General features: G+C 40.9%; 1 protein-coding gene across 1 annotated transcript; it reads right to left on the bottom strand.

Annotated features, from left to right (window-relative positions):
• Positions 1–3,542: 3,542 nt before the first annotated feature.
• ift57 (intraflagellar transport 57 homolog (Chlamydomonas)) lies at positions 3,543–12,694 on the bottom strand. The gene is made up of 12 exons (XM_044219795.1): positions 12,581–12,694; positions 12,100–12,286; positions 10,407–10,581; positions 9,634–9,752; positions 8,426–8,516; positions 7,688–7,756; positions 7,369–7,491; positions 6,144–6,215; positions 4,928–5,059; positions 4,619–4,681; positions 4,049–4,115; positions 3,543–3,960 (listed from the first exon to the last, which is right to left on the bottom strand). Exons 2-12 carry the CDS (start codon positions 12,252–12,254, stop codon positions 3,779–3,781), a joined length of 1,248 nt encoding a protein of 415 aa, XP_044075730.1. The 5' UTR covers positions 12,255–12,286; positions 12,581–12,694; the 3' UTR covers positions 3,543–3,778.
• Positions 12,695–16,164: the final 3,470 nt, after the last annotated feature.

Raw genomic sequence — 16,164 nt, 5'->3', positions numbered from 1 at the left:
GCTATCTTTTGCTACTACTCGGCTTTCTCTGACTAACAGAACCTGTCTGGTCAGTGCATTGAAATTTCATCCTGACTGCATGTTAGTACTGTGGTCAGACCACTGAACTTTCGCCCACATCCATGAGTATTTGCCAGGAGTCTCCAGGAGGGGTTCTGCTGAGTCAGCCATTATGATAGAATAATGGGGACTGATGGTGATCAGTCAGCATAACTCAGCCAGTGTTCCTGGCAGGCTTTGTTACTGCCCAGTGCGACACAGGCCTCTTCATCAGCTTACCATGATCACGGATAGCTGTTCAGGATGTCCTCTATCTTCCATAAGCCAACATGCTGTTTTCGTCAGAGACCTCTGGATAAGAACGCCCCTGAGTTGCATTGCTTGCGTGTCTTTCTCTCTCATCAAGGTGTTGTACGTTATGCAGTAACTGCAGTACAGGATACACCGTTCAGTAGACACCAGTCGCACAAGACAATTTCCGTCGCGACTCCTTTTGAGCCAATTCATAGGGAGCCTTCGGTTTACATTTCTAAAGGAAGAGGCACACATTTTCCACCTGCTGCTGGAGTTAAAATATTTCACTTGTTGAGCAAATATTTCACTTGTTGTAAAGCTGAGTCACTCACTGTGGCACTCTATCCCTGTGGGAGTTTCATAAGTTTTGGTTTGTAGTGTCTCTGTTAAGTGCTGCCTGCTTAGAACATTTAAGAGCAGAGCAAGAATGCTGAAAGAACACAGAAGCGGTAATACAGCAAACATCAAAACATTAATACCTATGTACTATGGATGTCAAGTAGACGAGCTTTACAGCGTCTCTTGTGATCACTTAAGTGTAGCCTCACCAGCAGCTCGATTTACTGAAAGACTACAAACAAAGTTGGAGAATTAGAGCTCCTCATGTTCTGTACTTAAATAAGAAACATTTGACGACCAACAATTCTACCAGCAACAACATAAAACCATACCACCTCACGCTGAAAGCCATTTCTGATCTATGCGGTAGTTCCAGCCTGAGCTCTCTTGCGACGTGCTTGTTCCTCCTGAGCACTTGGTTGGTTATGTCAGTCCACTGAGATCTAATCCTGACCAGACTACCGGAAACGATCTATAGCGCAAACAAGAGCCACTGAACTATCCGCTTTGAGTTTTTCCAGCAACATTGATCTTTAAGCACATCGTGATTTGGATTGATTCAAAACGACCAGATTGCAGACCACTAGCTTAGACTTCATAGACAATGTGCAAAGCACCTGAACTCACACTTTCTGAATTTTCATGAAGCATGGACGCCATGAGGCTCTGTCTGTCAGCCCATGCTTCTGAACCCCAGATCGTTTTACTCACTAACTGGAATAACTGTGAAACAGGATACTGTAATAAGTTTTTATCTACTCATTCGTCAAGGTTTAATAAGTAGTCAGTGACCTGATAACGTTGTAAACTTACCGCTTGGTCTCAAATCTGCTGTAGAATTCAATCTCTTTTAATTATTTTTTACCTCAGCTTTGAGGCCTTGACAAACATGTCACAATGTTTAATGTAATCTGATTCAACATCAATGTCTGTTAGATGGCGCAGTCGATCCTGCACAACACTGACACAGCAACACTCGAAGAAAATAAAATTAGTCATGAGTCTGTTGATAAGTAAGTATCAAACTTCTTAGCATCACTCCATGGCAACAAGAACGGAGCACCAATGAATTAATATGTTTTACAATCTAAAAGCTGTAAAAACCTTGTTTGCATTACATATGTGAGAAAACCACACATCAGTATAAACATTTCTCACCCTAAGACTCGTTTAGAAACTCGTGCTCAAGAACGAAAGCTCGTACAGACAGAACTGTGCTGTTTCAGAATAATGTACAGTTTACCAATAAGATCCTTTCAACCCTATGAAGCAGAAGACTTGATTGTCAGATGATAACTTGTTAAAACTCGTTTCACAAACATCAGTTCATCAACTCAAGTATCTTGTCATGTGATCAGACTATCACGTTCTACAGAATCACTGTTCCACAATACTGTTACATAGAATTCATGTTGCATAGATGATATCGTTACAATATGTATTACATTAAATGCCTGTACATTTATACTTGGAACCAGTGTCTGCAAAACAATGTATGGCTTGTGTAGATTCTTTACAAGATCAAATTTCTCCGTTAGTTGTAATCTGAGTCTCTCTTTTCACTCCCTACACAGCACCATAAATCCATAAGTATCAGCCGACATTTAGTAGACGAGGTTCCGTCAGAGTGTGTCATCAAAGATTCTGTCCAGTCAACTAACAGCAATCTTAGTGCTCATGATAACCAACACTTAAGAACTCGCGCTTCTGGCAGAACCATCTTGTCAGGTTGTCCTGTCACACCAGTAATTTATGACAATCACTGCAAGATCGTTCACTTCAAAATCACAGAAGAACGATCTATGACTTCATGCTAACAGTACTTGTCAAATGTGTCTGATTTCTGTCCTGCAACTAGTCATTCCTACTCAAGTCTCTGACTCAGTATCTGGTCTTGCGAATCTGAAGAGTCATGCCGAACGCATGCTGTCACAGAAGTCCTACCTGGACAGACTAGCAGGAGTCATCGTGGCTTGTGAGAACATTGTTTGCCACTACATGAGGTTTCAAAATCCATTTGTCGAACCATGCTACATTCTTTGCTACCTGCAAGATTTCACATGCCAATCTTCCTCCCTGAGTGAGCATCGACTTCATGTCACCACAGGCACTGTGTATTAGACAGCACTCTGTTAACTGCGCAACTGACATTTGCCCTCATCATCATCTGTTCCCTCTATACAGTTCTTAGTCAGTATTTACAATAAGCACAGTCGTTGGCGCTTGCAGTAAATCACACTTAGGTCAGACCGCAGCTGAATGCTTTGCCATTTCTCCTCTATAACGCCTGTAGTATTGCTTGACAAGGTGCAGCTTGATCTAGCTCAGTGTCCTGATCCTAATGCTCAGCAGAGCTGATCATGACGTGCTGACGAGCTGAAGAGAGCTCAGCATGCGTGTGGTTTAACGTAGCAGGTCCTCGTAGCTATCATCCTGACTAAGTACACCAGCTCTGAATTTGACTGCTCACTCAGCCTGTAACTGCTGCCTGCTTAGAACATTTTACATGAAAACCTTCTTCTAGTTTCACTGCTCATGACTTTCTACAATGTCGTCTTTCACTGAGGACCATCTCCGACCTGAATGTAACTGCGAAATTTTCTGTCATATCTCCCTGGCTGCATTTGTCTCCGGGCTCGTATTGATATAAATGTCATATAAAAATATTAAACGTGTTTAAAATTAAACATTCACCAGGAAATTCTCTGCTGGCGACATCTAGATGCCATTTTGCTCAAACCAAGTAATTATTTAAATAACAAATGTCACTTTAATGATTTCTGAATACAGAAATTATTATCTGCATCAAAATGTACTTTATGTTCATATACAAAAAAATATGATACCAAATACTATGAATAAAAATGAGATAAATAAATATGTGACATTCGAAACAAAGAGTCAAGTCATTAACTGTTCAACTCTAAATGTTTTTATGACTTAATGTTGACGGACCAAAACTGAAAATATACAAAAACAATGTTTCTGAAGCATAAAGAAAGCTTATTTTCTGTATTTTAGATGAAATTCCAGGAAGTTTTAAGTATCCCACTTCATCTGACTCAACACTTTCAGTTCAAGTGAGAAATCCAGGAGACAAATGAAGTGTGTTTTTTTTGTTTAGACTCAGGCTCCTGGTGTAAACCTAAGCGAAGGGCCCGGCGGCAGGCTCGGAGACGTTGGTGGCGTGCATGTCGCGCGTCATGTTGGACTTCTCTTTGAGTTTGGCCTGCAGCAGCGTGTGCTCGACGACGCCGATCCTCACGTCCATCTGAACAATCTCCTGCTTCAACTTGGTCAAACTCTGCTTGATCTTCACCACCGGAGCTGAAGGACGAACGCAGACAGACGGTCAGAACCAAATACAGACACTGCACATCTTCAAACTGAAGCTACAGTTAGACATCAGTATCACCTCCATCAGACATGCTGCTGCCTTTCTCCTCCATCTCCTGCTTCACTTTCTCCAGCTCCTCACTGATCTGAAACACACAGAAAAACACTGAAAAGCTCACAAACTGTCTGTTAATTATTTCCCCTCAATTTACATGTTTTAATAATTGTTTTATTTATTGATACTGCGATTCTCGTTATCTGCCACCAGTGTGTGAATGTGTGTGTGAATGAAAAGAAAATTGTAAAGCGCTTTGGATAAAAGTGTATGATATAAATGCAGCCATTTACCATTTATGTCTTTGATCTGATTAGGAATCAACTTTGGGTCTTTCTCAGTCTGTGTCCTCATTAACTGATGAAATATTTAAGCGTTAAATTAAAAAAAACACCATCTCCAAAAGGACAGAAGCTTCAGGAAGTTTACCTGTCAACCGAGAACAGACGAGAAGATGGAAAATAACAGGAAACCCAAAGACGCGGGTACAGAGAGTCAAACTCTAAAGATGTTTCTTCCTCAAACTCTTGGAGATCTTCCTCCACATGGACTCGGCTGCAGAGTGCTATGAAAATGTATGATGTGTTCACTGACCTCTGCCAGGACTCTGGTCCTCTCAGTCACTCCTCCGCTGGCCTGCTGGTAGCGCTCCTTTGCCTGGTGGAGAACACAGGTCTGTCACCAGCTTTCTGTTTGTTCCTTAAACAAAACATTATTTCTATTTCCAATCTTTACTTTTACCACATGCGAAAGAGGTGACAGCTACAGTTTGAAACCTAAACGTACATCAGGACAGAACAACATTTATTGGCTTCTTTCCAGTGTTGTGGCCCGTTCCTAAAAGCCCCGGTCCATCAGCTGGAAGTCCTCAGTTTGAGCTGCAGGTGTGACTTTGCTGTTTACCTGGCTGAGCTTGGCCTGAGCGCTGCGGTACTCCTGCACCAGATGCTCCAGCTGGTTGTTGATGTATTTCTCTCTGCTGCTCACCTTCTCAAGAGTCTTACCGATGTCCTCCTGCAGTTTGTCCAGGTAGCTCTGCAGAGACAGGAGAGCACACACCAGGACGCCGTGAAGACACAGAACTGGAGATTACAAAGGATGTTTTCATGGAGAATCCTGCTGTTGTTTTCACTTTCAGTCCATGAACTTCTTTCTAAGTGTACACGTCTACTGTATTCCAGATGACTCAAGTGTTCTTAAGTAAAAACAAACTGTTTCTGAGGGATTATTTCCTGGAAGAGACTGAAGAAATGATTTTTTCTGTGGGTGTCAGATGATTGACAGGAGGCTCAGCGTAACATAATGCAAAGTTTAAATGAAAACACTCAATTCAGCAACAAATCGATAAACACTTGAGCTGCAGAGGAACTCAAATCTTCTCAAACTGAGCAAATGGAGTTCAACAGAAGACTCTAATGATGGCAGCTGCGTGCTATCAGGTGCAGGCTGACAGGTGTGGTGCTGGAACATCAGCTGTTTTCCCCAAAAGATCAGGGTGAAGGCAAACGAGTCGACTGTGCACATTCACTGTCTCACCTGCGTTATTTCTTTTCATCACTTCTCACAGCTCGCACTGTCTGTTGCATCAGTCGATTGAAAACGTTTGACTGTCTGACTTCAAAGACAACAACGCCTGTATAATTTGAACTTTCCTGCTTTCTGGATAAGTCGCTCTGTTTTTCTTCCTCACTGTCAGTTACCTTCCATTCAAGCTCAACTTCATTTGTCATTTCAACCCAAAGAATGCAGCTCAATGAAATGTCGATTCTCACGGGAACGACGCAAAAACAGGCTTAATGCAGGGAGTTCATGTAGAGCACGTGTGCAATGAAAACATTAATACTCGCTGAGTGTACTGATGGTGTTTCACAAGAAGTAGTACTGCAGTATGTTGCCATGTCAGTTCTGTATGTTGTAACGAAGGTTTCACGCAGCAGAGGCTCATTGTAGTGAAGGTAAATATTAAAAAGTGAGCAGAAGTTATTGAGTGTAGACTGTCCTCTGTCGTTAAAATAAGAAACAGCAGGTGGAGCCAGACACACACACACACACACAGACAGACAGACAGCAGTTAAACACCATCACTGCTGTTATTATTGAACCAGGTCAGTGAACGCACCTTGGCCTCTTTGAGCGAGGACTTGATCCCGTCTCTGTGTTGATGCATCTGGTCCACGTGGATCCTCCAGTCCTGCAGACCAGCACACAGACCAGAGATCGGTCAAACACAACTGAAACAAGCAGCAACACAACAGAGAGCATGCTGGGAAACTACAGCAACGCTCTCATGTTTCATAATCACAGCTGATTTAAAGACAACATTTTATTTTGTGACAGAATCAACAGACAGATGTCAGACTGCTGCCTTCAGGGACCACTGAGACATTAAAGTGAAAAGCACTTCTTCCACCTCACACCTGCTCAGACTTTTAACTGAAATGGACTTTTTTCATGGAGCGAGCTCCTCGGTGAAGAGTGTAAATGTGGAGCGACGACCCAGAGTGCTTTGCTTTTTACTCACCACAGAAACTGAAGCTGCAGTAATACAGGAGACTGTGTTTAACATAGTTTGATACTTGATTTACAGGAAACAAACTCGGAAACAACTGGATACCGTAAGAAATCATGGCCAGATTCCAGATTTTCAGCTTTGACATTATGAAAACACAGAAAGTTCGTTCATTTTGACCGCGTCGACTGGTCAAGAGGAGAATGAGTTGCTCATGTTAACATTGCGGAGTTCTGTTAATCTCAAAAAAGCTCCTGTGGCTTGAGTATAACTGTAAAACTGGCTTAACACAGTCAGGAAAGCACTGCAGACTCAACACTGTACATAGTTAGTGGGATTTTAAGCTGTTGTCACAACAACATCATAATGTTTCAACAATGTAGAGGCCTTCCACAAATCGCTGCTTGGCATGATTTCATCCATGACTGTTAGCTCACCAGGCAACACACTGGCTACATCCTGTCTATTTCCCTCTTCCCACTGGAAACTGAATACGCTTGAAACACATGACGCACATGGACACAGACAACTGGCACTGTCAGAGAGAGAACAAGAGAAACTTAATAAACGACATTTGAATATAACCAAACTGAAGCCGGCCTGAGTCTGAAACTTAAAAAGCTGCAGCTCTCGTTAGTTGATGTTTTTGAACACATTTTCACCCTTTTTTTAGGGTGTCAAAAAACCCTTAGAAAGACATGGGAAAGCAGGGAAAACTGTCCACATGCCATGTCTAATTAGTCAAAAACTCTAAAACCGACTAAAAGTGATCCTGCGTCATGTCCAGAGTCACCTCCAACCTTTCAGATACGGGCGTGCTCAGGTGAGTGTGTACCTTGTTGTCGGCCCTGATGGTGACTTTGAGTTGTGGCAGGACTCTCTCCACCTCCAGGTTCCACTCTGCTGCATCGATCGTCGACTCCAGAATCTCGTCTGGTTTGGAGGACGGTTCTGCTTCCTGTCAGAGAACAAACAACGCGATGCAGAATTCACATTCACAGACCTGAAGGGGAGCCGGTTCAAGACCCTGTTTCAGGTTGGCTCAAAATGAAGCTGTGAGCGACGTGTGCGAACAAGATCCTACTGACAAAATGTAAAATTTGATGTGTTTTAAAAATTGGTTAAATTCAATTCATATTTCCAGGTGAACTTACAGAGTGAGTGGTTCGTAACTTCAGAGCCTCCAGGTCCATCACGCTCTCCTCTTCATCATCAGGCTCCTCCTGAGATTACACACAGCAGACATTTTAAAGAAAATACTGTTGTGACTGACTGTCGAGTGTTGAAAACAGGCAGTGATTACTTTATCAGATTCATAATCTTTTAAAAAAATCATCAGATATGACCTGATTCAAAGTATTCTTTTGGTTAATTTTAAACTGTATTCAGACAAAGCTCTTGTACATGGGGAAAGAAAAACATGTTTATATCAGCAAAATATAGTTCAAGTTTTCATTTTGGTGTTTGTCCTAAAACTCAGGTATCACGTTGGCTCAAGAGTTAAAACAAAATCTGTGACCTGCCAGACTCTGTGACGCCGATTAGTAAACTCAGATATACTCTCGCTGCAAAGCCGCTCACATCATTTCAACGCTGTTACCAAAACTTGCGATCCCTTCCTTCACTGATCAGTCTATTGGATTTTCTTTTATAGCTTGTACCAGCAGTCCTTTCTTTCCATAGTTATCACAGAATCTGATAGCTCACTAATTTCAACGTAACAGCAACATAAAAAAAAAGTTGACACAGACCATAATGTTAAAAACAGCGTTACTAATAATGAAACATAAAAATTCAGTTGGATTTAAACAGGTCAGACTTTGGAAGTAACAAATTAACATTTAAGATTGAGGAGTACTTCGTATACAGTTAAATAAAGTCGGGACACCTACGATCATCTCCTCCTCTACTCTGCTGAGTGTGAGCTCTGCGTCGTCCTCTATCACAGACTCTTCTTCTGTGGTTTCTGCTGGGTAGTTTGGTCTGGAGGAAAAAGAAAAAGGAGAGGAAGTCAAAAGACATGGACACAATCAGCCTCTCGACTAAGTCACTCAGGTCCGCTGACCGGTCACTTGTGGTCGACCCTCGGGCTCGGGGGAAGCTCAGCGGTGACCGTGCCCTCTCAGTTGTGGGCCCCCAGTCTGTGGAACAAACTGCCCCACCACATCAGATCTGCCCCCTCTACCGAGTCATTGAAAGCCCAGCTCAAAGCTCCCCTCTTTCCTTTGGCTTTTAAATGTACCTAAATTGCTATTATTTCATCTTGCTCTCTGCCTGGGTATACTGTTGCTCTGTTGACCAGTTTTCTTCTGCACATGTTTTGTAAAGCACTTTAGTCGGCCCGTGTTGTTTTAAATGTGCTACAGAAATAAATTTGACTTTACTCGTCCTAGATAAAAACTTGCGGACATACATTTCCCTATGATTGCACTCCGTGTGATTATATGAGACAAATACACTTGAACTTGAAAAAGACAACAAATTGACTGTTCAGTATGATTTACACAGATACTCTGCATGCCCCTGCTGTCTTCACTATGTGACCCTGTAGATTAAAGGTCTCCCGTGGAGTTTTAGACCACTAGCGTGTTTTGCTTATCTCGTGCATGTGCGACGCGATACACAGTCCTACCAACGGTGCTGCACTATTCCACTGATCTACAGGTAATGCGCCAAGATATGCTGCAATGCACCAGCGAAGGCAGAGAAGAAGAAGACTGCAAGCTAGTAAACATGGATGTAAACAACGCTGGATTTAAAATGGAAGATTGTAAATTGGCTTTGAAAATGTTTTATGGAGGAAGGAAAAGCACGTGACACGTTTATTAGACCTCAAGGATTCACACAACGCGTTTTGGTAAGAATGTAAACATAACTTTGTGTGTTTACAAGGAAACTCCGCAGGGAACCTTTAAGATTAATCTGTACAGCCAAATATCAGAACGTGACCTGAAAATGTCCAAACTAAAAACTTTCTAGACTTTGAGTAGGAACCAAGGAGGCGATCAAAAGTATAAAAAAAACCCCAAAACAAAACAAATAGAGCTAAGGAGTAAGACAGGAGAGATTAGGTTTGGTCTAGAGGTGAGTAGAGGAGTACCTTCTGAAAGAGAACCCCCTCCTCCTCAGAGCCTCTTCAGCCAGTCGGTCCAACACGAAGCAGACGTGTTCGCCTGAACCCGACTTCAGTTTGGAGGGCGGGAAGTCCACTTTAACACCCTGACAGACAGCGATGAGTCAAATGAGTCTCCGATACTCTCGAATCCCTGAGTTCTTACTGTATAACAGCAGCTGACAATGAGGAGTCTGAGTCCACTGAGTCTGAGGTCAGGATCAAAAGCACTGAAATATTTTATTCATCATTACATTCATGTGTTTTATTCTCTATTCATTTGTCAAGCTACAGAGCGTCTGAAAGTTTCATCGAGGATAAATGTGAGACTTTTGAACTTTTTAAGACCTTTTTAAGTGAAAAATGTAAACCACGTGGAAGCTGTCAGAAGAAGAGTCTGTGTGACTGAGTGGATTTTTAGTTTTTTTGTGTGTTTAGCATAAGTGGTCACTAAATTTACAGGCTGTCTGCATATGAAGCCTTGTACCTGTCTTCATATACACATGGTTGATTTATTACTGAAAAAATAACTTAAGGAAGAAAAAACAACATTTGTACCACCTCCAAATCTGAAGCCAGTAAATAAAAAAAAATGTTTTTATTTGACTTTACTCAAAACCTTGTAACCTTCATTCTAAATAGCAAAACTTTAGTCCAGGAACATGGAAAACCAGGTCAGGATCTAATTAGCCAAAACCTACAAAACCGACTAAAACTGATCTTGCATCATCGCACAGAGCTGAGGGATAAGCGTCACTTACGAAGGCCCTGAGCTCTGCCAGGATGTTGGACACGGTGGCGTTGGGTTCGTCGTGCTCCTGAGGCTCGGTGAACGGCCTCCCTGCCGCGTTGATGAGCCACGCTGCGATGATGGTGAACATGTAGAACTGCTCGCCCGAGTTGAACACCAGATATGGACTGGAGACAAAGTAATGTCTGACGGGGGAAAACAGTAGGGGCATCATAAGGAGGCGACTGCCAGGAAGATTCACATTCCTCTGAAGTTGAATTTCTGCACTGAGCGGTGTTTCTGTGCCTGGTCTCTTAGTAACTCTTGGCTAATCTGGGTCATCTTCATGGATCAAACCTGTTTTTCGTTGAGCTGCCCAATTATTTTTTATTAAATTGTTCTGGAATGTGTTTTTCTTTCTCTTCCTGTGAGGCACTTAACGTAACGTTGTTTTGAAAAACGCTACATAAATAAAAAGGTTATTATCATCATTATCAGTTTACTGACGGTCAACCTATTGCACCAGTTCAACTTAAAAAGGACGTTTTTCTCTACTCTACATTTATACCTACAGTACCATGCAAATGCTTGAACACCCCTTCAAATTTCAAATAATAAAATAATAATACATTTTATATTAATTAAATACATACTAGGAAAAATGGTGTGCAAACATATATACAGCGCTTGTGAATAGAGCCCAAATGGATCTCACATTTCATTTCATACAAGGGATGGGACGATATGCGATATTAATCGCGGATCGGGATAAAAAACAGTCAAGATAAATTGATCGTGGTGAATTTCTATTATTGGGATAATCGTGGATATCCTCACGTGAGTGACTTGAAAAGCCCAATGCCAGTTAGACTATATTTTAGGATAATTCCTGTATTTCTTATGTCAGAGGTAACTTATATATACACTGATGCAATTGATGAAATTGTTGTATGTACCATTTGACATCATGGTAGAGAAATCAAAAATAGAGCCTGATGTAAAAAAAAAATACAGGAATTATCATGTAAGAACGAACAGACTCACACAATGTTTCTATTTCTTATTTATTCCAGTGTGTTTTAGTGCCATTTTAGGAGTTTTAAGAATATTTTTTAATGATTATCGGGATAATATCGCGTCCCCATGCCTGTTTCATACATACCAGTTGTACATGTACAATATAATGAAGACATTGTAACATTTTTGCTGTGCTTGAGCTATGATGGGGATGTTCCCCACGTTGTTTCAGACGAACACCTGAGACTAATCCTTTTCATACGTGGAGTACACACAGATTATTCCACTCCTACTAACCTCAGCAGTAACAACACCACAATTATATTTAGGACATTGTGGCAATCATGTTCATTGATCAGGTAACAACTGCTAGTGATCATTTCTGGTGAAATAATAACAGTGAAGTTAAACAGTAACGGTAAGTTAGCTGGTTTAGCTAGGAACACTTGGAGCTGGTTAGCTGGTTTAGCTAGGAACATTTAGAGCTGGTTAGCTGTTTTAGCTAGGAACACTTGGAGCTGGTTAGCTGGTTTAGCTAGGAACATTTTGGAGCTGGTTTAGCTAGGAACACTTGGAGCTGGTTAGCTGGTTTAGCTAGGAACACTTGAAGCCCACCTATCTAAAAAAATATCAATTAGTCACCTGTGAGATTCAAAAGCTTTAGCTAACTAGTGATAGCCACATATTACTGTGAAGTTATTTCTTACCTGGACAGATTTTTCATGTTGTGTTTGGCCAGAACTTCCTCCTCGTAATTTAAAACCTTCAACTTTTCCAGCAAACACTCCATAACAACAAACACCTGATGAGCTGCTCCGGGTCCGCGGTCGTCTTCATCTCCTCGTCTACCATCATCCGCCATTGTCCGTAGCTTATCTGCTTTCAGTCATACAACTAAGTGTTTAAATAATACAAGAGCAAATCAATTCTTGGACTCCTTTAAGCTAACTAGCGTGTGTGCTAGCTCGCTAGCTGAGAGCCAGGTTTGTTTGGCTTCCTTTCTGTTGTCAGGCAACCGAACGCTAGCTGGCTAGGTAGCTAACGCTAACTGTCAGCGAAATCATGTTTAAAACTTAGATTGAGACTCGTCGTTTATCAAAATCAATCTCTTTTTATCGGTTTGCAGGATATATACAGATCAGAAACTTAAAAGGCGACATGACTAAGGAATTTGGAGCAATTAATCACCTTACGCGATTAGCTGTTAGCACTGTTAGCTAAACTCTCAACACCAGCGTCAAAGGTTCCCGTTGGGACCTTCGAAATAAAAGCCTTCCTGTGGTCGCTTTGCTATCAAAGCTTTCAAATTAAAAGCTCATAAACAATAGTACATGTTCAAAGAGGAGGCTATGGAAAGTGTAATTATTTCTGTAGCTAGAAATATTACAATACCATATATTTTTTTAAGCATCAGTATGTCCGCACTCATCCTCCATGTATAATGGATAAGCATATTTGTGTTTTTTTTTTTTTTTTAATTATCTGTTGATTTTTAAAATTATATTTGTTCTCCCTGATGACCGAGTGTGGTCAGCTGGAGCTGATCACACATAATGAATCCAAACAGTATACAGAGATTAAATGCAAATGCAAATTCCTAAATTATATTTTATGATTATTTCGAACTTTTACACATGCGAATCAATTTGTTTCAAAGATTTTTTTCACAATTTTTCTTGATTCTAGCACAGTGATTCACATTATTCTGCCTGGTTTATTTAGACAGTTAAGTTGTTTAAATAAATAAATAAATCTACAAGTACTATCCTATAGTACAATTTGTAGGTAGCCTACTTGTACTTTACTTGAGTATTTCCATTTTTATGCCATTTTATACTTGAATTCCACAATATATAAGAGGGAAATATTTACTTCAATACCTTTTTCTGACAGCTTTAGTTACTGGTAAGTTTAAAGATTAAGATTTTACATGTTATTGTACCTGTTATAATAACCAAATAATATAATAATAAAAAATATATCACTGACAGGCATATACCACTGCTGTATGATGACTACTTTTACTTACTATAGTACATTTAGATAATATAATTTATGTTCTTTTACAGAAATAAGATTTTGAAAGAAGGATGTCTTCTTTAAATCTGACGTTAATACTTCTACAGAAAAGGCTTTTGATGGGTACAAAGCAAGAACCAATCAATGCAGACCTTTCACTTGGTTTTAAAGTGACTGACTGTGAAAGCAGAGGGGTTAATAATGGTTGGCATAACAAAAAACATATGTAAAACATTTACAGAGAGTCTGGTTTTAGAGGCAATGTGGAGACTAGAGTGAAACTGATTCAGTGGAGCAGAGGTTTATGGATGTTGCTTTCTGTTTTTTACAAGTTACCCCCCCCCTCAGATCAGCTACTTTTATTAATCTTATCAGATTAGTTACTTTTCACATAACAGTTTTTCATCCCCTTCCTGTCCAGTGAAAACCTCGTATCTCCAGGTGTTTGTGATGAGCTGAAGGATGAAGAGTTTCCTTTATGTACTGAGAAAACTCTCCTCCTCCTGAAGCTGAATAAACTCTTTAACCCCCCCTCGGATCAGCTGGGAAACGCATCGTCGCAGAGCTGAAAACAGGCTGTTTCTCTGAGCTCAGGGAGACTTTTTAGAGATACGAGGTTCTCACAGGACGGCGACGCTGCAGACACATGATGATCTTATAGACCATGATGCATTGCTGCAGGTTAAACTACCCAACAGCATATAAATCAGTTAAAATGAGCTCAACCTCAAACATCTGCAGCAGTAAAATGCAACACACACATGAATGCAGCAGGAATATGAATCCAGAAACATCAGATATAATAAACACTGACAGGAGAGTCAGACTTTGAGTATTTTCAGCGTTGTATGATACTTTCACTTAAGTAAAGGATCTGAATAGGCTACTTCTACTGACACACAGTGTGTGTGTTAGTGAATAATTCATATCTCCACCCCCCCTGTGGAGCAGCAGGCAGTGGAGGGAGGGGGGTGTTTGTTTAATCTGCATGCTGCTCCCTGCCTGTCTGTGAGCACACAGGTGGAGCTCCCTGGTGACTGTGTTTGATTGACAGGCCTGCTGCATCGCTGATGACGCTCAGCCAGCCGCAGAGCTGCTTCACCGGCAGCCTCGCCTCACCACCGACTCAGCTGAACTGAGAAATGTAATCATAGAAACACAACATGGAGGCGTGGGTGTGATTCAAGCACGGTCTAGGAATATTCAGACATTTGGGAGAATGTGTTTGTTTACCATCTTCCCCCAGAGTCAGATGCTTCAGATGGAAATCAGTTTCATCTCTGTGTCCAGCACAGAGATAAGTCCAGGACGTATTTACTTTTGACCTGTATTATAGTGTATTATATTATATTTTTCTTTGCTAGTACTTCTATTCCTGTGTGCACTGACGTAAAGGTGAGCTGCTGTAACAAAATAGTTTTAATCAATAAAGCATTTCTGATTTCTGATTCTGAATTTAACCTAGCTTAGCAAAAAGATTGGAAGTAGGGGGAAATTCAAAAGGGAAAAAATACACCATCCAACAACTCCAAAGCTGTCTGATTTACATGTTGCATCTTGTTTTATTGAAAAGGTGTTTGAATAGAAATGTAAATCACGTAAATCAATCACACCTGTGCTTTTCTTACTATGACGAGCCGAAAAAAGGTCTGTTTCTTGTTGAAAAGCAGTCGGGCTGCCTGCAGGTCCTGAAGTCTTGGAGAGGTTGGCAGGTTTTATTAATTTGATTTTATTTCATTCACGTGTGAGGGAATATTTAACATACATGTTACCATTTGATGTATTGCTCCAGAGTTAGCGTAAAGCTAATTTCCATCTGCAGTCCCTCGGCAGGTCACAATTAAAACATACATACAGTGATAGAACAGCATTAAACAAACTAAACAAACAGAACAGGGCTCATGATACAAAGTCAAGGCTATTTGTATAAAAAGCAAGAACCAATCAAATGCAGACTTTTCAGCTGGCTTTAAAGATACTTATTGAAACTTTATTTTTACGACTATATTTTCAAAATGCAGGATATCCAGATCAGTCTATAGCTGGAGACACAGAAGCAGTGGGCAGATGGATAAACTACGGTTCATCAAGAAGTACTTTCAGCATTATTATAATTTATATACTAAAAAGAAAAAAATAAATGAACAAAACAGAAATGAAGACAAATGTTTAAAAAAGAAACGAATGTTGGAAGATTTACATGTTTTTTCAGTCATTATCGAGATCATTTGGCAAAGATAATCGTGAAATTTACACATTGGCTCACACCTGCCTTTCACATCACAGCGAGCCATTTGATTCATTGTTAATATGAAAAGTATCATCACCTTATTTGTCAGCCATCACACAGACAGCCTGCTGCTGCTGCAGCAGCTGTTAATGAATCTCCTCCAGACGCCTACAAATCGAACCCAGACCTGAAGTACTCTTTACACAACCTGCGGAGGAAGGAAACTCGGCTTCTCCTCTGCTCTGGTGTGATTACAGGCTCGGTGCAGCCAGACAGCGTGTCAGCCTGTGGCCTGGCCTCCTTTTCTTGGCTTGCCAGTGTTCGATGGAGAGGTAATTGGGAGGAGAGGCAGAGGTGGATCCATGGCTTAACCTGAGCGAGGCGGTAATGAGTTTCGGCTGCCGGAAGGCCTCGCCCGAGGGTCAGCAGGAAGCTTATCAGCCCGCTAGGCGTCATTCAGAGAGGCTATTTATGCCTTTTTGCTCATAAATAACTGCTATCTGAGTCATTATTTTACTGGATA

The sequence above is a fragment of the Siniperca chuatsi genome, linkage group LG13 (genome assembly GCF_020085105.1).
Source record: "Siniperca chuatsi isolate FFG_IHB_CAS linkage group LG13, ASM2008510v1, whole genome shotgun sequence".
Lineage (NCBI taxonomy): Eukaryota > Metazoa > Chordata > Actinopteri > Centrarchiformes > Sinipercidae > Siniperca > Siniperca chuatsi.
Note: the sequence above shows the minus strand (reverse complement) of the source record. Positions and strands in the feature narration are given on the sequence as shown.

Excerpts from the sequence above, each read along its gene's own strand:
- ift57 (XM_044219795.1), bottom strand. The coding sequence starts at position 12,254 with ATGGCGGATGATGGTAGACGAGGAGATGAAGACGACCGCGGACCCGGA. Across the intron at positions 9,753-10,406 it reads TGGCAGAGCTCAGGGCCTTC|GGTGTTAAAGTGGACTTCCC; the intron begins GTAAGTGACGCT and ends GCTGTCTGTCAG. Across the intron at positions 7,492-7,687 it reads AGTTACGAACCACTCACTCT|GAAGCAGAACCGTCCTCCAA; the intron begins GTAAGTTCACCT and ends GTTCTCTGACAG.